We start from the raw sequence: 20,823 nt of genomic DNA on the forward strand, positions 1-20,823 counted from the left end.
TAATTCAACCCAGCTATTTAAAAAAAAACAGTTACAGTTTCGATACATATAAGTTTTAGCGCAGATATCTATAATTACACTTGCTTTGTGAGGCTACATATATTTATACACGCATGTGAGAGTACTGATAGCTATACGTACACAGGCGCGCATGCGCAGACACTCACTTGTTGATGGGGTTCGTCTTTGCACCAGCTAATGACCACGCCCACATGACCAAAGGACGGCGAGCTTTTGATGTTGGACTTTGTACCGCGGACCGGAAACAGGCAGTTTACAGGACGAGAACTGTGTCCGGGGTGGGGGGGGGGGGGACTGGGCTCCTCAAGACACTGGGTGTCTTTTGGTGGTTTTCATTAGGGCGCGATTAGCCACTGTGATGGATTGCTTTTGGGATAATAGGATATGAAAGGAGTGATAGGATATAGAGGGAATAAAAGGATACGTAGGGAATTAAAAGATATGGATGGGATGGCCGGATGCGATGGGACTGAGAACAGTTTTGATATTTAAAAAAAACATAGAGCTTCACAAAAGAGCGTTAATGAATCAGATTATATATTTTTTAGAGAAACCGAGATGTTCGGTTGAGCTGTGGTGCTCGACTGTTTCCAGCATAGACTAGGCTTGTTAGCTGAGCAACCTAACTAGGTAAAGCAACCCATCTAGGAATAGCAGCAACCTAACTGGGTAAAGCAACCCATCTAGGAATAGCAACCTAACTAGGTATAGCAACCCATCTAGGAATAGCAACCTAACTAGGTATAGTAACCCATCTAGGAATAGCAACCTAACTAGCTACAGCAACCCATCTAGGAATAGCAATATAACTAGGTAAAGCAACCCATCTAGGAATAGCAACATAACTAGGTAAAGCAATCCATCTAGGAATAGCAACTTAACTAGGTACAACAACCCATCTAGGAACAACAACATAACTAGGTAAAGCAACCCATCTAGGAATAGCAGCCTAACTAGGTAAAGCAACCCATCTAGGAATAGCAGCCTAACGAGGTAAAGCAACCCATCTAGGAATAGCAGCAACCTAACTAGGTAAAGCAACCCATCTAGGAATAGCAGCAACCTAACTAGGTACAGTAACCCATCTAGGAATAACAACCTCACTAGGTAAAGCAACCCATCTAGGAATAACAACCTCACTAGGTACAGCAAGGCATTTAGTAGGCATAATTTCTCAATCACACAACTTCTGCCTTATGGATATACTATGTTGAACCAAGATTATGGAATAAAAAAAAAGATCTAAACATAAAAAGTAAGCAACAGTCGGAGTTAAAGCGTAAGAGCGTGTCGTGTGTGGGTGGAGGGTCTGTGTAACTGCACCAGAGCGATTAAAACAAAACGGTGATGGGCTGACCATAACCTTTAACGTCACATTAAATTTTAAAGACGCTTTCGTTTTCATTTTCATCTCTTTTTTTTTGTGTACGCGCGGTGGAGCTTGTGTGTGTGTGGGGGGGGGGGGGGGGCGTTTAACCCAGCGGTGACGTCTGCTTATAAACAAAGTGTTGGATGGGGTGGGGTGGGTGTGGGGTGGGTGAGGTGTATGTCAACTTGTTCCACAAAGATTCCGTCATGGTGCCGGTAGTCGTGTGTGTGGCAGGGTTTATAACCTGACACGGGACCCTGCAAAATGTGTGGGGTTATGTAGGGGAGGGGGCTGCGAAATGTGTGGAGTTATGTGGGGGGACCCTGCGAAATGTGGGGATTATGGGGGGACCCTGAGAAATGTGTGGGGGTTAAGGGGGGGGGACTGCAAAATGTGTGGAGTAATAGGAAGGTAGGCTGCAAAATATGTGGAATTATGGTTGGACCCTGCGAAATGTGTGGGGTTATGGGGAAATTGGGGGGGGGGGGGGAGAAGAGTCCTGCGAAATTTGATGGGGTTATGGGAAAGTTGGGGGGGGGGGGAGATGGGGTAAGTACAGCAAGTTGGAGGTAAGCTAAGTATAAAAGTTAGTTTTTGGAAAGTAAGTGCAAGTTCTAAGAAAGATTAGGTATACTGCAGGGAGGTATGTTGGTAATTATTGGTGGTACGTAAACTCTTAAAACTGTAACACTTTATGGGATAACAAGTATTGGTGCTTCAGTAGAGGTCTCAGCTTTAACATTCTAACAATTATTGTTTTAAGACAGTTCCTTGTTCAATAGAAATCTTAGTTGTGAAACTACAACAATCTACCTGATAACAATGCCGGTGGTAAACTACAAGCTATAAATTTATACTATAACAATCTGAATGATAACAGTTTGAGGGGTTAGTGGGCGTCTTTGGTGGTGCTACCCCCTAGAAGACACACTTTAAGAAGAATGAAAGTGAAAGTTTTGACTGCTTTAAACAAAGCCATAGCTATACAACTAAAACAACCAAAGTGATAAAGGTAGATGCAATTGATGGGAGCTTTAGACAGAGGCAAGTCTTAAGAACCAACTAAAAAGGTAAATCTATAGGTTTATCTTTGATATATTGCAAAATTAAATGTTATATGGTGCAAAATATCTGGGATGTAGTGCAATATATCAGTGATATAGTGCAATTTATTTAGGATTTATAGCAGACCATTCCGATACATTATTTGGGGATCTATATTCACGAAAGGAGATTAAGGTGTATACCTAAAAGCTGAACTCTTAAAATGCAAACATTTCTTATCAATTTAGTTATAGGCCTACATTGTTTAATGATTGTTCGCCAGCATTTCGATGCTTAAAACTCTACAATATTAAATCAAAAGATACACGTTAATATTGTCTGATACTAATCTTGCGAATTCTTCAAGTAGGAACTAAATTTAAAACCGGTTTTAAATCACATTTTTGACATTCTCTTTGAATAATAGCCGCAACTTTCTATCTAAAAAAGAAAACTAGACAAGAAATTCATTTTTATTTAGTAATGCAAATATTATTACAGTTTTTTTTAGTTGTTATACGTTGTTGATCCAGTCATATTTTCCTGTCTAATCACTTTCGATCAATAATTCAGACAAATTATTGTTTTATTTCTTTTTAGACTAAATGACTAGCCTTACATGAGTATCATGTAACCGTCTTCATTTGTAAAGAATTCTGGCGAATCTTTCTGTTTGAGACAACATTCGCATTTCGATGAACTTTTAAGAATATTTTTGTTTTAAATATAGAAGCGTTATTTTTTAAACATACAGCTTACTACGCTTACGCCTGCTAGCCAATCAGGTCTATTACTTCACCTTAACATCTACCTCACGTAAATACTAACAACCGAAAACAACGTTAAATTATTTCCAGCAACATTTCGGTTGAGTTAACCCCCGATATTTGTCTAGATAGACAAACCTTAGGTCATAACATTTTTAATACAACATGTTTAAAAAAAATGTGATAAAAGTTGTCGGTAAGCAGCCGAACCACCCCGCATAACATTTTCTAATCGGATTTGGCGCAGTGGGGGAAAGTAAACCGAGGCTCAAAGTACACTCGGGTTATTGTCAAATGACGTGTAAGTTTTCGGTATTTAGATCCTGCTATCGCCGGGTTGGCGTGGCAGCCACCTGGGTGTACAAGATATTCCAAACTATAAAGCGGGGTCATAAAGATTACCCGAAAATGCGTTGCTTGCCTGAAAAGCATCTATAGTTTTCAGTTGTTTTGAGGTTGAGGTTGGTGTAATTGCCGGAACGTTTGAATACAACACATTATTTTATATAAAGACTTCGTTGTTTAAACATTGCTATGCAATTTTTGTAAACATTTCATTGGAATTAGGTAATTTTGAACAAATATTATGTAATTTTGTTATAATTCCTTGTTGGGCAGAAAGTATTATATTTATTTGCTCTGAAATCCAAGTCAACATCTATTTTTTTCCGTGAAAGACATTGCCAAAGAGCAGTTCGTTCATATTGAAGAAACCACTAACACTAACTTTGGATTCATACAATATTACAAACAGAAGTAAAATTACATAAATAGTAATAATAAAGAAATAATAACTAAGTAAAGTTTAGCTGCCTTAACACAATTAGAATATTAAAATAAACAGCACACCGTGTTAATGATCGATAAGTAGGCCTATGGATGATTTGTCAATACAGTATTATTCATGAAAAGGTTAACTCTGCCAAATTATCAATCTGCTTAGTGTGTCCAAACTTAAGTAGGCAAAAACTGTTTTTTTTTTTCAATTTGTTTTATTATGGAGAAGTTGCAAGAACAAACACGTCCTATTAGTGTCGGTCTGATATTTTAAAAATATTTTTTATCACAGAAAATGTTGAAATAGATCGAATAATCCGTTTAAAAACTTGTAAACTTCATTTTCTAAAAAAATCAGTTTTGTTACAATGTTCACAACCAATCACACTAAACCAAAAAATGTAACATTTAAGTCCAACTTACGTACTTATTTTCTGTTTCCTCCTATAGCGTTATGCTAATAAAGTTGGTTAAATAATCCGAAGTAAAATGTGAGAAATACTCTTCACTTCATTTTCAAACACTTTAAGTAAAATTAACTTCTTATATTATAAAAAAATAATGTATGTAAAAGAAACGGTAAAAAAAAGTTTTTTTTTTTGTAATTTTAAGCAAGACTATATCAGTTTCAGCAAATTGGCTGAAAATGATTCAAAGATCTTCATCAGTTCCTCCGTCAACTGATAATCAAGCGCAACATCTTAAACAAGGTAACCAAATAAATAAACAAGAGCTGGTTGAATGAAAACCCCAACGTTAAGATGAGATGAATAGAACAAAGTCGGACAAGATAAAAAATGTCCGTCGTATGCGGCACCGGTGCGGTTGAAGAGACAGAGACGTGCTTCAGAGAATTATCCACAAGGACTCCTCCGTCAAAGACCTCTCCGCAATCGTTCAAAGAACTCTCTACAAACACACCTCCGTCAAAGAACTCTCCACAAGAACACTCAATTCTTTTAATCTCACGACAACTCTAACATCAATTAAGTCACCGTCCTTTTAGAAATACATACCGAAATTAAAAATTAATTCTTTAGTAATTTTTAAAATAATTATGAATATTTTTGACGTTACATAAAACAATTTCTAATCAGACATCAATAGAGAAATCACATTTCATGAAGATCAAGCGAGAAACACACTTGTGAAATCGATCCCACGTTAATCACAAGATAATCTTTATCTCCGCGGTGAATAAAAACTTTGAAATTTGTGTTCGATAAATATTTGTCATGGGAAACATCTACCCTATCTGACTTCTCCCTGATTTTGTAATGCGAGCGGCCAAAGTTTGAAACGGAATTTATTCAGCTTCCAGCCTTCTCAACTTGATAGCAGCGTAAAAAAAAATATTAGACAAGGTTCTTGAAATCTCCACGTCCATATGTATTATCGTATGACTAAAGTGCTCACTTCCAAAAAAAAAAAAAAAAAAAAAAAAAAAAAAAAAAGAAACCTAGAAACTACATAGTGGTTTCTAGTGCCACCCCCCCCCCCTTCTTGTCTCGACGTCTTCGCTGTAGAGTCCCAGATCTTAGCCGGCCACTTAATCTCGACTTGATATAATCACCCTCGTGGATTAGAAGTGCTTTTACCCGTGCTTGTTGCAATGAGATGCCCAGGCTTGGCGGCGTTGAGAGTCTCTCAGCCTGCTACTGTTGAATATATCAAAAGCTCCGGGGCTATTGTCGCTCTGGGGGCTGGCGGCCTACCTTTGAAATCGTGATGCAACAAAAGATGAGGTCACCTCTACGTTTTATTTTTTACTGCTACACTTGTGATGTTTCCCTACACAAATCTGTGGCGTCTTTGTGATTAGAGGAGAAAGGGATGCTCTAGAATTTCCTTGCTGTTGTAGCTAATTAGGTCTAGTAATTAATTAGTTCTATCCAGACAGGTGGAATTGTTCTCAGATAGTAAAAAAAATATTCTTTATGCCAACTGGTTGCAAGATGTATAAAGTAAGAATGTGCAAGATTAAATAAAAGTAAAGGTAGATGTTTTTAAAATAATTACACATTGGCAGATTTTTTTGTCTGCTTTCCAAAGCTACCAGCTCCGGAAATTCCCGTAATTACACGAAGTATTTCAGAATATTTGACAACCCGGTATCCTTGTTACACTTTTCATTAAGTTCAACGTACGATTTTATTTTACGGGGACTACACGCTTGCATAACTGAGTAAACAGACTACCAAAATAATGGACAGACGACCAAAATAATGTTGCCACTATTTCTGTGTTAGAACCGGACTATAACTCAGACCACGGAATAACATTTGAGAATCTGATCCATACTGGGTGTTGTTAGATTTGTATTGGATCTCGGCACCTTTTTCTCTGTTAAAACCGGAATATAGTCAGGGGCGTAGCTAGGGTAGGGCGTATTGGTGGTACCCCAGGCGACTGAATATGTTGCTACATTTCTGTCTACTACTCGGATCACAGCGTAAAGTAACTGCGGTAAATAAATTTAGCTGAGTACTTCTGCTTAGTTATATTATGTTTTCACACGTATGTGTGCTCGACCCCTCTTCTTTCATTGACTTGAACCAGATCATCTTTCATACGTTGCGTCAGCTTTAGAACTCTGAGACAATTCTCATCTGAGAAGTAGCCTGTAGACTCATGCGCTCTACCACTCGATTACCCAACCCTTTACCACCACCACCACCACCACCACCAACAACAACAACAGATTTTGTTATTCTTCAAAAATAAAAAATAAAACATTGCAAATATCTTGAAAATAATTGTTTAGGCTCATGAAAAAATATTTCTTTATATATCTACCAGAACCACTAATCCTGATCTTAGTCCTAACCCAACAGTAGAAAACAATCGTATTATATCCTTTGTCGTAACTCTGACTTGACTAGGAAGGAGGCATTCCCACCCCTGGCTGTTATAGATATCTGACTATAAGACATGAAATGTCATGAAAGCCGTGTATTCCATTTTGGGGTGTTTGCTTAGATTTGTAGTTTTATTGAGAGAAAGATGGAAATCCCGTGAATAGACTTAAGGGAATCTGTTGATGAAGGAGGCCGATTTTAAGGATTGTGTTTTTGGGGGCTGATTTTAAGGATTGTGTTGCTGGAGGCCGATTTTAAGGATTGTGTTTTTGGGGGCTGATTTTAAGGATTGTGTTTTTGGGGGCTGATTTTAAGGATTGTGTTTTGGGGGGCTGATTTTAAGGATTGTGTTTTTGGGGGCTGATTTTAAGGATTGTGTTTTTGGGGGCTGATTTTAAGGATTGTGTTGCTGGGGGCTGATTTTAAGGATTGTGTTTTTGGGGGCTGATTTTAAGGAATGGTTTATGGGGGCTGATTTTAAGGAATGGTTTATGGGGGCTGATTTTAAGGAATGGTTTATGGGGGCTGATTTTAAGGATTGTTTTTATGGGGGCTGATTTTAAGGATTGTGTTTTTGGGGGGCTGATTTTAATGATTGTCTTTTTGGGGCTGATTTTAAGGATTGTGTTGCTGGAGGCCGTTTTTAAGGATTGTGTTAGTCGTATAAAGGCCAATTTTATGGCGTGTGTTGGTGGAGTTAAGGCCTGTTTTAAGGATTATTGCAAATCTCCCAACATGTACTCACCTTTATCCGAGCTGTCGTCATCCATACACACCTGGTCGCTCATGCCGGAGCTGGGGCTGGCCAGGTCAGCCACGTGACTCTCGTACTCTTGTTTGATTGGCAGGGGCATGTTGTCAGAGACCAGGCCCTCGTAGTCCTGCTTCATCTGTAGCGACATGACGTTGACGTCATAGTCCGAGGATTTCATGCAGTTGTGGAGGCCGCCCAGGTGGGCCGACCCGCCCAGGTGGGCCGCTGACCCGCCCAGATGAGCTGCGGACCCGCCCATCATCATGTTGGAGGAGTGGGTGGAGACGGGGTAGGACAGGTTGGTGTAGGTGGGCGTGCCGTTGCTGTTGCCGTACAGGCAGGCCGGGTTGCTGGGTATCGACGTGTGCTGGTCGTAGGGGCGGGGGCTGGTCTCGTAGTGGTACCCCGGGGGCTGCAGGTAGCTGAGCCCCCCGGCGTAGTCCATGGCGCCCTGTTGCTCCGACCAGCTGAGGATGTCTTTCACGGAAAACGGGGTGGAGTAAGGATGGGTGGAATACATGGCTCTATCTCAGGCAATCAGCGAGCAATTAGTGTAATTAATTAGGCGAATACCTCGCGTAGATATTAATCAATGCAATCTCCGAGAGTTCGATTATAATCCCATTTTATTTCAGGTAAATCAAACAAAATTTGTTGGAACAGAATCGATCGAAGATGTTTGATGATCGATCATCAGTTTTGTTATTGATGTGTCAAGATCTTGAGTATCGTGTGACAAATGGCACTGCAAGAAAATAGAATTTAAAACAAAATTTATAATAGCATGACATTTTGGATTGAACTATATCAATCGCAATTTTGATGGATGTACCATAAAAAAATAGACTAGAAAAATGTTAAAGATAATTTAGAATTTCTCTGAAAATAGCGTAAACCATGATATATCCAACAACTCACGCACGTTAACACACACACACACACATGTTTGTTTTCTCAATATTTAAAAAAAAAAGAATATTTTCACCGAAAACTGAACTAGGGATAACCAAGCATTAAGGACATACAACGTTGCCTTTCTTTTAAAGATTATTAATTGTTATGAAATATGGAATCGAGGAAAAAATTTAGACATAATGAGTTATTTATATTCGCCTCATCGCCTTTCCCTATACTTCTTAATCAGGAACAAGACACAGTTACTAAGAAAATAAAACATTAATTAGTACAGTATATAGATCTATGTTTTGCCGTACGAGTTTTTCTTTTCTAGTTTTAAATGCTAACACGTAGGTTGATATAAAACTAAAACTGCAAGAACCGATAGACAGAACTATCTTCCCTAGACAAAACCTTGCATGAAATTATATTGAAGATTTTGTGTTGTATTATTTCTTCCGAAGCGTTTTTTTTTTTAAATTTACATAAAACCATTCCTTTGTTATTTCTTTTACAAGCAAATGAAAGTTTTAGATGCATATGTACAATTTGTTGGGAATACGTGATTCTAGCAGGATAGTACTATGAACATATTCCTTTGGAATAAGGAAACTACATTATGCATTATAGGGCGTGTGACTTGTTTTAATGATCTTCACTCTACCGATAGTTAAAAATTGGTTAACAACTCTACTGGAATATTAACCCGTGCTTATTGTTTATACTTCAGTAAGGTTAAAACTTAACAAGAAATTTAACCCCAACTTAAAAACAATCAGATACTGAAACCTTACCCTAAACTTTATTGTTATCTACAAACCTGAAACAGATACCCTAAATATAAATTTAACATTAATGAAAAACATAAGCTAAAAGCTAAACCTAAAGCCTGATCCCAAATTTAATCTTAACTAAAATCTTGAGCCAACGTTTAATATAACCCCAGGTGAAATGAGCGACTACTGTATTTGTTTACCCAACCCAACCAGTATTCTATTGTACCTGGTGGGCGCATTATGCTGACCACACGACCATGTTGATCGCTGGTCAACTCCGCCTGCCCGACAAGTTACCCACATGACGTCACACTCCACGTCACAACGTTACAACTTCTAAAAACCCCAAACGCTGTTTGAATTACAATGGACCCAAAGACAAGGACCGTTTGAGACTCCTTGATCTACCGGGCCGAGAAACGGAAGTGCAGACACCGCAGCACGCACTCACTCTGATTGTTTGTTTGGGTTTGGGTTTAGGTTTGGGTTTAGGTTTGGTTTCAATCAAAGCCTGAAGTTTCATTTGGGTACTGTAAAGTTTCTATGTTTTAACGTAAACAGCGGGCCGGCCGCTTCCTGTTCCAGGCCCACAGCGGACCAGACCGTGTTACTAAACACACCTCCCCCTCCCTCCAGTCCCCCCCACCCTGTTGTTAATCGCCTGGTTCCAGCGGCCACATACACCTGAGAAGGGGGGGGGGGGCATGTAGCTTGACGTCATAGCAAAGCAGATTGCCCGAGACAGCCAGCACAGGTTGTATTGTTCGAGGCTTAGATCATGCTCGCAAGAGTTAGTGTTAGCTCGCGAGGATATAATTACTTAATGGATTGTGGCGTATCCACCCTCCCCCCCACCACCCCCTCCCACCCCACCTTTCCCGCGCCCTCCTGTTGTTTATTTTCTTGACTGTTTGTTTCAGCAATTAAAAACAAAGGCTCCGGGCGCTTCTTGATCTCCCGTTTAGCCCTGTCAACTCCAGCCAGGGGTGGCGTCACTAGGGGAGGTCGGGCCAAGAGGGGGCGGGGTAGGGCTGGGGACGCATGGGGGGGGGGTGGGGGTAGCAGGTAAATTTTTAACGTGGTATATAAAATTTTGAAGTTTATGAATTATTTAAACCCCAAATTAACAGGTTTGAAATAATTTTTAGCAATGTATATTTGTATGAAGCTGTATAAAAAATTTGGAGAGAGAGAAAGAAAGAAAAGGGAAAATTTTTTTTTAAAGATTTGTATATAAAACATTTTAAATGGACTGTTTGACTAGTCTCTTGTAAAATAGAACTCTTGTATTAAAACTGTACACGACAGACCAACAATGACACACGTCCATCTCTTTGTTCAGTTCTCCCCTCAACCTATCGTTTTTGATAAGGCTCAACCCGAACCCTGCTCACTACCTGCCTCAAACCTACTGCCAACCTGTTTACAACCTGCTCACAACCTGTTCACAACATGTCACAACCTGTTCACAACCTGCTGCCAACCTATTCACAACCTATTCACAACCTGCCACAACCTGTTCACAACCTGCTCCCAACCTGCCAAAACCTCCTCCCAACCTGCTCACAACCTGCCCCGAACCTGCCGCCAACCTGTTCACAACCTGCTGCCAACCTATTCACAACCTGTTCACAACCTGCTCCCAACCTGCCAAAACCTCCTCCCAACCTGCTCACAACCTGCCCCGAACCTGCCGCCAACCTGTTCACAACCTGCTCAACCTGTTCACAACCTACTCCCAACCTACTCCCAACTTTCCTCCAAACCTGCCTCTAGCCTGCTCCCAACCTGCCCCCAACCTGCCCCCAACCTGCCCCCAACCTGTCCCAAACCTCCTCCCAACCTGTTCACAACCTGCTCACAACCTGCCCCCAACCTGCCCCCAACCTGCTTAGCCCTCGTGTAATGGGACAATTTTTCTGCACCTCTAAATAAAATGAGTAGCAATATGGCTTTTATCACGTGATACCACGGGGGGTCGCCACAGCGATACCCACCCCCAGCCCGCGACCTACGAACTCATCAAACAAGGGACAGAACTACGGCATCGTAAAAAAAAAAACACGTATTAAAAAAAGGGCAATTTTTTTTAATACGCTAATGTTGAGACTGGGGAGGTGAAGAAATTAAATAGTTTAGGGTGGAATACGGAGATGAAAGCGCTAATGATGAGTACGGGAGTTGGTTTGAGATTAAGGCGTATAGCGGGGGTGTTCGTGCAGTGGAAGACGTAGATGCGGAACTTTTTGACCCAAGTTTGTACCAGCCATGTAGGAATAACTGCGATATCGGGAGGAAATGAAAGGCGAGCGTGTCGAGATAAGAGATTTGTTTCCTTTCTTTTGGGTTTCCGCTGTATGTTTTTAAAGAATAATTCATGTTTTCTATCTTGTTCCTCGTAGATATTTTATGGGTTCAGCATCTTGTATAGAATACGTCTTTTTATTTTTTAGAGAGGTAGACAAATCATCTTTTGATTGAAAATTTTGAAATTAGTCCCTATATATTTACGCTAACATGTAAAAACAAAAAATAAAATAAATTTTATATTAAAAATAATAAACCATTCGAAACGAAACAAAAATACACGGAGTTGTTTAATAAATGCATACATTTTTTTAAAATATGCAAGTTGATACTTCATTTACTTCTAATATATACTTGAATATAATAAAATGGCTTTAAATTACTTTTTTATATCTTCATTTAACGGCAATTAATCCTTCGTTTACATATGTTATATTATATCTATTTAAGAGTTAGTAAAATTAAAAGCACAAAGCTAAACTAGTCAATAAGTAATTTTTTTCATAAAGTGCAACTATTGGTTTTTTTTAAACAAACCAGTTAGATAATGAAAAATCTGGACATAGACTCAAACGATAAGAGTTTAAAACTAATTTTTAAATAAGACTTTTTTCTTTAGTTGCCTTAGCATGATTCAGATTTATACTAGAGCTAATGCTTATCTAGATTTACATTGTCCAGAAATTTGCAAGACAAAGAGTACCAACGCAAATAGTTGTAACAATATTTTTTGTCTTTTGTTTCTTCAGCTAACTTGTGGTTTTGGTTGTTAGACCAACTCAGGACTGACTAGTAACATTGTTGTTGGTAGATGGGTGTGATTTGTGTTGACAGCCGAGGGTTAATAATAACAACCGAAGATTGAAAATAATAGCCGAAGGTTTATAAAAACAGCCGAGGGTTAAAAGCAGGTTGAAATCAGAGTCCACGGCCTATATGGCGCATAACAAGTTGACACGTATTACTGAATTGTGTTGCGGGAAATCTCTTCCAAGACTAGAAATAAGAAAGAAGAAGAAGTAGAAGTAGAAGCTTGACAATTACACGTTGACAATAACAGCAAATAACGTTGTCATTTATCAATAACCATCTTGTGTTGTTTATTAACAGTAACCCTCTTATACGGCTATGAGAACTCATGGTTGGTAACTCCAAAAGTCTCGAGTTCGAACCCTTAGACAGATGAGGCTCATTAGTTGTGAACAGTAACTCATCTAGAACCGAAAACTCCAAAATCAAACAATTTGCCTTCTTGTGTTGACAAAGGCTATGGAAGCAAATCCAGAAAGAAAAGCAGGCTGAAATCAGAGCCAACGGTCTATATGACGCATAACATGTTGACACGAAATACTTAATTGTGTTGATGTCCCTTTTAATATTACAATTAAGATCGACCAAGAAGACGAATTTACCTTCTTGTGATTTAAATTTCGACAATTTACATTTACAATAAATATGTATCCTTACGTTTTACTAGTAAAAAAAATCACCAAGAGCTATTTTTAATTTAGTTATTTTTTCCTTGCATAATGTAACAGTTTTGTAACAGAAATCATAAAGCGATATTATACAATCAATATTTGTTGATCAATTAATTTGTTGATAATTTAGAAATTGATATTCTAATTCATAATTTTATTAAAAGTACGGCTGATATTGTTTAATTTAATGCAAATTATGAAATACACATATATATTATTTTACGTTTCTTATTAATTTTATGATAAATTATAATTGAGCATGGATATATGAAATCTTTTTAAATTTTGCTAATATACCATTATGTACTGAATTGAGTCTGACTATATTAAATTTTTAAAAATTTTGCTAAAATACTATTATGTGCTGAAATGAGTCTGGATATATTAAATATTATATTGAAAATATAAAACGCGTTGGAAACACGAAAATATGTAGCTATTGTCCAGTTATAGTGTTATTGTGGGGAAAGTTTCTATTTAATATCAATATTAGGACGGCTAATAAAAATCAAGATATTGGTAAATTATTTTTTGATTATATACTTTTTTTTAAATAGGTAGGAAATATGTAAATTAAATTAGTGTTTACTAAATATTGTAAAAATCTGCTTTTAATATATCTTTAAAAAATTACAAAATAACAAAGTATACTAGTTTAAGTTGCAAATCTGCTTAAAAGTTGTACGAAATAAGTAAATTAAATTTGTGGTTCCTAAATATTTTTAAAATCCTGCTTTTAATATATCTAAAAAAATTAATATAATTTAACAAAGTAGGGCCTATGCATGTTGAAGTTACAAACGTGCTTATCATCAAAATCACCCCCACACATTTATTTGATTCACGCTATATTGCCTCGCCTTTAAAAAAAAAAAAAAACCGGCTGATGAAAAAAAATCTAATCTACGGCTTCCTTGGTGGTAAACCGGCAGCCGGCAACTATGTGCGAACTTTATTCCCGGTTAGGGCAGCCCCGGGGGGTGAGAACATTCCCGTAAGGTGGCGCTGTTTAAAGTCTGTTTTATTACGGGCGTGTTTGGGCGTCACACGATACATTTCTCCTGTCTCGTGGACGTTGGCTTTTAATTCACAGATTATCTCAGATTATCTGCTTGTTGGGAAAATTTAAATATTTTTTAACACACGGGGGAACTAAAAAGGGGGAGGGGGGCTTTTGTTTTTGTGTCGCTCTCATAACAGATAAATAAGAAATAAGCTTAAAATTGTATATACATTTTCTAGGGTTGTATTGTGTACTTGAAATCTTCGCGGGGATCAGAACATACCCAAAGACTAATGTTAGGCCCATAACTGTTTTTTTTTTTTATTTATAGTAAATATATTGATATATTGAAGCGATTTTTAAAAACATCTAAATAGAAGAGCTCGGGTAGACAAATTTGAGTAGCTGCTAAAAATAATTTTTTAACAATGTTGGTAGTTGGAACATAAATTTTATTATTATAATAAGTTATCGAAGTGATTTGTTAACTTTGTTTATTTTCTAAAATTACAATAAATTACTATGTGCTCTCAATATATTATTTGTATGTTTATTCAATCAAACAAAAGGGAGAGTGTTTTCTATTTCTAACTAATAAAAGAATGTAGTATCTTTTATAATTGGAGCATGGGTTGGTCGTTAGGTAGTTTTTTAATTAAAGAGCAAATATATTATTTGCATATTTTAACACAGTCAATCAAACAAAAGAGACCGTGTGACTATTTCTAACTAATTGAAGAATGTGTTTTTTTTTAAATAATTGGAGAATGGGTCGGTCGTCAGATAGTTTTTTAATTAAAGAGCTATTTTATAAATTTTTACACCAAATGAGGAGAGGGTCAGTGATGGGACATGTAATGGACACACGGGCGTCGAAGATTATCTTGAAAAAAAATATTTAGTTCATACAAACTAAACATGAACACACGCAAATAGATACGATTAACCTAAAAATGATCTTTAATTGGATTAGGGTTATTGCTATCTCGCACAGAGTTTCTTCCAGGCATCTCTCCCCCGAAAATTTTTTACCGCCCCCCCCCCCCGAACGAAATGAAATTTATATAATTTATAAAGAAAATATATACTTTTAACAGTGTCCGCCCCCCCCCCCCCCCCCCCGAAGAAAGTTTACCGCCCCCCCCCGAAAATTTCAAGTGCCCCCCCGGAGAAAAAAGTCTGGAAGAAACACTGATCTCGCAAGAGATAGGGTCGTTCGGGGAACAGCGGCTCGATATTAGTGAAATAGGGTTCGAAACCTTTATAACCTGAGTCAACACTTAAACTATAAACATTGTTTTCATTCAGTGCTAAGTGATGATACATCAATTTTGGAAGCGCAGCTTAGTATACACGAAAGTGAATTAGTTGATGTATTCGTATAGTTGGCTTAAATATACTAAACTTTTTACAACGCTTTTTTTTTACTTAATCGTAAAATAACCACTATTTATAAGCGGGTAGAACTAAACCAATAACCAATACGTAACTTTAACCAATAACCAATACGCAACGTTAACCAACCAAGACAGACCTGAATGAGGAGTCTTCTTGAAGAGTAGGAATGTTTGGGAGATTGAAAAATTTAACAGCCGGGGACCAGACAAAACGGAAGGGTATGGTTGAGGCCCTATGCTACACAAGGAGTAAAAGAGGATTAAGTCAAGTAAGTAAGTCAAAGTTAACCAACAGGCGTAGGTAGTTGAAAGAAGTTAATCTTGTTATAAAAATAATCTTGAATAGTATTAACGCCAGTCCTTGTTGATAAGCTCTACCACACTAGTAATGATATCAACCCTAAGGTCTGAAACCCCTAAACACAACTAACCCTAACCCTAAGTAGGTGTTAGTGGGTTGCACTTAACCAACTCGAAAAAAAAAGAAGTCAATGCTTACATCACGCCCAATTCAATCTCCAGTCAGCCCGAATCACGGTGTAGCAGAATTGCAACTTGTTTCTGAAGTGCCCCAAGATACACACCGACCAGCTTCAAGCCACGTACATCAATTCAAGTTTTTGTTCCGTTTAATGTTTTTTTTTCTCCTTCTCCTCCTTTCAAAGAACTTATTCCACTTGTCTGGCAGAAAATTTCACATGAAGATGCCCCTAAGAGGCTGACGTGTACGGGTATCTTCGTGGCTAAAGTAGCCTACTCTAAGGCCCTTTGTAAAGATGTATACACGCTCTACTCCTGCGCACTTATTGAAACTCTCACGGGTTATGCTTAAGACACGCGAGAGCCACTCACCCTTTTTGCGTATGAAGGGTCCTGACTATTGCCTGGAATATACTCGAACCGATGACAAGGAATGCGCGTACTAGATTTTTTTTTTAGAAAAAAAAAAGAAAAACCCAACGCTAGCTTGGAGTTCAGCTACGTTGTCATGTAATGAGGTAGTGACGCCCACTTTAAGTCCTGCCTGTCTTGTGGTGCGTGTTTTAGTGGTCTATCTCAACATCCATCTCTCCTCAAAGTTTGCGCGCTACACGTGAATATACTTGCGCAGATGAAAACGAATTTTTTTCTCCTTCTCTAGATAGTTCAAACACTATTTGATGATTGTCAAACGCTCCCACTTATACTTTTAATTTTACTTCTACGAACAAAAAAGGGGGAGGGGTGCTAATATACGTGAATTCTGTTCAGACACAGAAATAATACAACATGGAGTTGACCACGCCTACATCTAGTCTATAGGTTTCCGGTTTGGAAAAATATTCAGCCAATCACCGACGAGTTGACTAGGGTTGAAACGAAAGGGAAACGAAATGGGCGGGGCTAACAACATGGCGCTCGTGACCGCTGGGTTGCGCGTGTTTTTTGTTTTGTTCATGAGGATGGGTGGTCAAGCGTAGCGGTGATATTCGGCGTGTGGGTCACGCTGGTTATGTAAACATTGAAAAGTCAACACCAACAGTGGGGTTGGGGGGGGGGGGGGGCTGAGACTTTAGTTTCCTGAAAAGTTTGTAACATTTCTGCATAACGGAACAAAATATAATTACTCAACGATAATTAAATAACGCCTTTAAAAATTAGTTTCCTTTATCTTTTTCCCCACAAATAAATATTTAATTTACTTACAGAATTTTAATTAACAGACTGAGTAATTAAGGGTGGAGTGTTCCTCTTATGAGTGTCCGAGTGTTGTTTGTTCCAAAAATAGAAGTGTTATGTTGTTTTCGGTATTATGATACTAGCTCCAGTATTAGGGGTAGGGTTGGATCGTGTGTTAATGACGTCACGGTTGGACGACCCCCGCCCCCTTCACCACCCCATCGTCAAACATCGTTACAAAAAGTCAGATATCTTAAACATATCACGTCAACTTTCGCTCAACACTCTCCCCCCCTTTTTTTCCACACATACACACACATACACACACACACACTCAATCCTACACACTTACTTACTTTAAACTTTGAAAAGTGACGTCACACTCTCTGAATCCACTTTCAACAAGTCCAACCATCTTCCCCACATAATTATGTGACGTCATTTATGGACGACTTTAGACCCAGACATTTTGATAAGCTTTACTGTAAAGGCCTCTCCACACAAGAATTGTGTGTGTTTGTGTGTGTGTGTGTGTGCATTGAACATATCCGCACAGAAATTGATCAAATCAATGATGTCATTGGCTATACTTTAACGCCAATAATATCACTGACTATACAATCACACTAATGATGTCACTAACCACACACCCACTTTAATGAAGTGTGGGACCACATGTTGATATCAGTCATGTTTGTTGATATCAATCATGTTACTGACCACATGTTGATATCAGTCATGTTACTGACCACATGTTGATATCAGTCATGTTACTGCCCACATGTTGATATCATGCTACTGACCACATGTTGATATCAGTCATGTACTGACCACATGTTGATATCAGTCATGTTACTGCCCACATGTTGATATCAGTCATGTTACTGCCCACATGTTGATATCAGTCATGTACTGACCACATGTTGATATCAGTCATGTTACTGCCCACATGTTGATATCAGTCATGTTACTGCCCAAATGTTGATATCAGTCATGTTACTGACCACATGTTGATATCATGCTACTGACCACATGTTGATATCAGTCATGTTACTGACCACATGTTGATATCAGTCATGTTACTGACCACATGTTGATATCAGTCATGTTACTGCCCACATGTTGATATCAGTCATGTTACTGCCCACATGTTGATATCAGTCATGTACTGACCACATGTTGATATCAGTCATGTTACTGCCCACATGTTGATATCAGTCATGTTACTGCCCAAATGTTGATATCAGTCATGTTACTGACCACATGTTGATATCATGCTACTGACCACATGTTGATATCAGTCATGTTACTGACCACATGTTGATATCAGTCATGTTACTGACCACATGTTGATATCAGTCATGTTACTGACCACATGTTGATATCAGTCATGTTACTGACCACATGTTTATATCAGTCATGTTACTGACCACATGTTTATATCAGTCATGTTAGTGACCACATGTTGATATCAGTCATGTTACTGACCACATGTTGAAATCAGTCATGTTACTGACCACATGTTGATATCAGTCATGTTACTGACCGCTTGTTGATATCAGTCATGTTACTGACCACATTTTGATATCAGTCATGTTACTGACCACATGTTGAAATCAGTCATGTTAACCACATATTGATATCAGTCATGTTACTGACCACATGTTTATTGCAGTCATGTTATCGATCACCCGACTGAACAGATACTATTACAACCCAGATAATGATAGATAATGATAAGATAATGAAAAGCTTTATTCAATTAGCGTTCTCGACGTTCCTTTATCGACTTTAGAGTCCAATAAAAAAAATTCCTATCTTGGCCTACTTGAACTAAAAAATCTGGCATGCAATAAAATGTAAACTTTCTGAGGTTAACCAACTCGTTTTTATACTTTGATATAGAAATCTTAATTTTTTTTCTAGAAATGGGTTTTGGCAATACAAGTTTCTTGAAGGCTGATGCTAAAAACTTTACTTCAGTCAATTTCAATTTTAAATATCGCATTTTATCAACGTTTTTTAAGCTACCAGTTTTTAATGCGCCGACTAAATAATGAGTTGGATATTAATATGTACAGATGTGTATTTTAAAAAATGTGGATTCCAGCTCCTGTTAAAAAGTGTGTTTTGCTAGGGCTTAAGGGTGTTTACAATTTGGTTTTTTTTTTAATTCAATGATCAAACAACATATTTAAAAAAAAATCTGTGTGGAGAAATGTAAACATGGAGAATTTAAAAATAATGTATCGGTGATTTCATTGGGACAAATGTAAACGTATAAAAGTATTACATTTCATGTATCATCAACTTTAGCTTGATTTTAATTTTATTCTTTATACTGTAATTAGCAACAAATGTCATGTTGGTGAATATAAACTAAAAATAGATTCGGTGACGTATGGTCTACTCATACAAATACACACACACTTGCATGCTTGAGCGAACAAACGCAAATGTTACAGTCATCATACGAACACACCCCCATGTTTGGCCTTTTGTACATGTCCTGATATGTTCGACCTTTCGCAATTTTTACCGAGATCTTCGCTTTTATGCAACTCGAACCTGCGATGACAAAACCCGCTATTGTTTACGTAACATCTTAGCAATAAATACCATCCAGTCCTACCCATAACTGACCGTTAGTTAAAGAATTCTTAACCATTCTACATTTTTGTTTTTGGATATGATAAAAAGTGGCGCCCCAAGAAGTACACCCGCTGCACCACCCTCGTTACGCCACTTGAACCACAACAGGAAGATTTATTTTTTAAAAGCTAGCCACTGTGTCATGAACGTTGCTGACAGCTAGTCACGTGATACCCGCGTGTCACGTGGTGTTGGTACTTCAAGTCTTACATCATGTAGTTACTCGCACATCTACGGCCAGAGGGCGTAACGGAATATTCAAATTACCGATAACTATACATGAGGTGACGAATCTGGTAAGGGTTGATGTACCTGGTTTTTCGGACTAGCGTTACGGTGAATATGGGTGAGGCGGTGGTTAAAGTTAGGTTAGGATTAGAGCTTGGTAAAATTTATGATAGCGATGCCTAATTTCTGATATGATAATACTATTGCAACGTGTTGCAGCTCCCCAGCAACCTGTGTGTGCAAGAGTTGGTAATGAAAAGATGATCTATCAATGACATCACACTTCTGATGTAAGGGGGGGGGGAGTACTGCCTTGTGTAAAGAATGGTAAAGACAAAAATGACCAAAGTAATGCAAAAAAAAAAAAAAAAAAAATTTGGTTAAAATATAGTGATTGGGATATTGAGTAAACTTTTGTGATGTATTTCAATGGAGGAGATTAAAAATTGCTTTATTAAAAGCGTTCCGTCATTTATGAGGAATTAAAGTATAACAATGATTTTGTTTTAAGCCGTAACTTAACCAATTTGTATACGTAATTTAATCATAATTAGTGTATACATATAACTCTAATCATAATCCATGTTGAGACATAACGCTAGTCGTAATTCACGTGTACATGTAACACTAATCATAATCATATAACGTTGAGCAAAATCCATGTAAGAAAGAAGTTCTGTACAAAAGTAAACAAGTTGGCTTAAGCCCGAGGGTCCTCCTAAGTTATGTGTGTGGGGACGGGGCAGGATGGGGAGGGGGTATCATCCTTGTGTCGTCTGCTATTGTCCAAGTGTCAGTTTCACCTTGTATCCACGACAACGTGGTACGGCACC

At 38.0% G+C, this 20,823-nt stretch overlaps 1 protein-coding gene across 1 annotated transcript in view; it reads right to left on the reverse strand.

Moving 5' to 3' along the window:
- The window catches only part of LOC131951394 (homeobox protein Nkx-2.5), a 28,486-nt gene extending 11,895 nt beyond the window's left edge, over positions 1–16,591 (reverse strand). Inside the window, exons 1-2 of the mRNA XM_059313793.1 lie at positions 15,951–16,591; positions 7,582–8,335 (exon numbers count right to left, since the gene is read on the reverse strand). Of these exons, the coding sequence (XP_059169776.1) occupies positions 7,582–8,110 (529 nt within the window). The 5' untranslated portion in view covers positions 8,111–8,335; positions 15,951–16,591. The remainder of the gene's footprint in view (positions 1–7,581; positions 8,336–15,950) is intronic.
- Between the last annotated feature and the right edge of the window lie 4,232 nt (positions 16,592–20,823).

Source organism: Physella acuta, unplaced genomic scaffold, assembly GCF_028476545.2.
Source record: "Physella acuta isolate Inbredline_101_S28 unplaced genomic scaffold, ASM2847654v3 ptg000810l, whole genome shotgun sequence".
Taxonomy (NCBI): Eukaryota; Metazoa; Mollusca; class Gastropoda; family Physidae; genus Physella; species Physella acuta.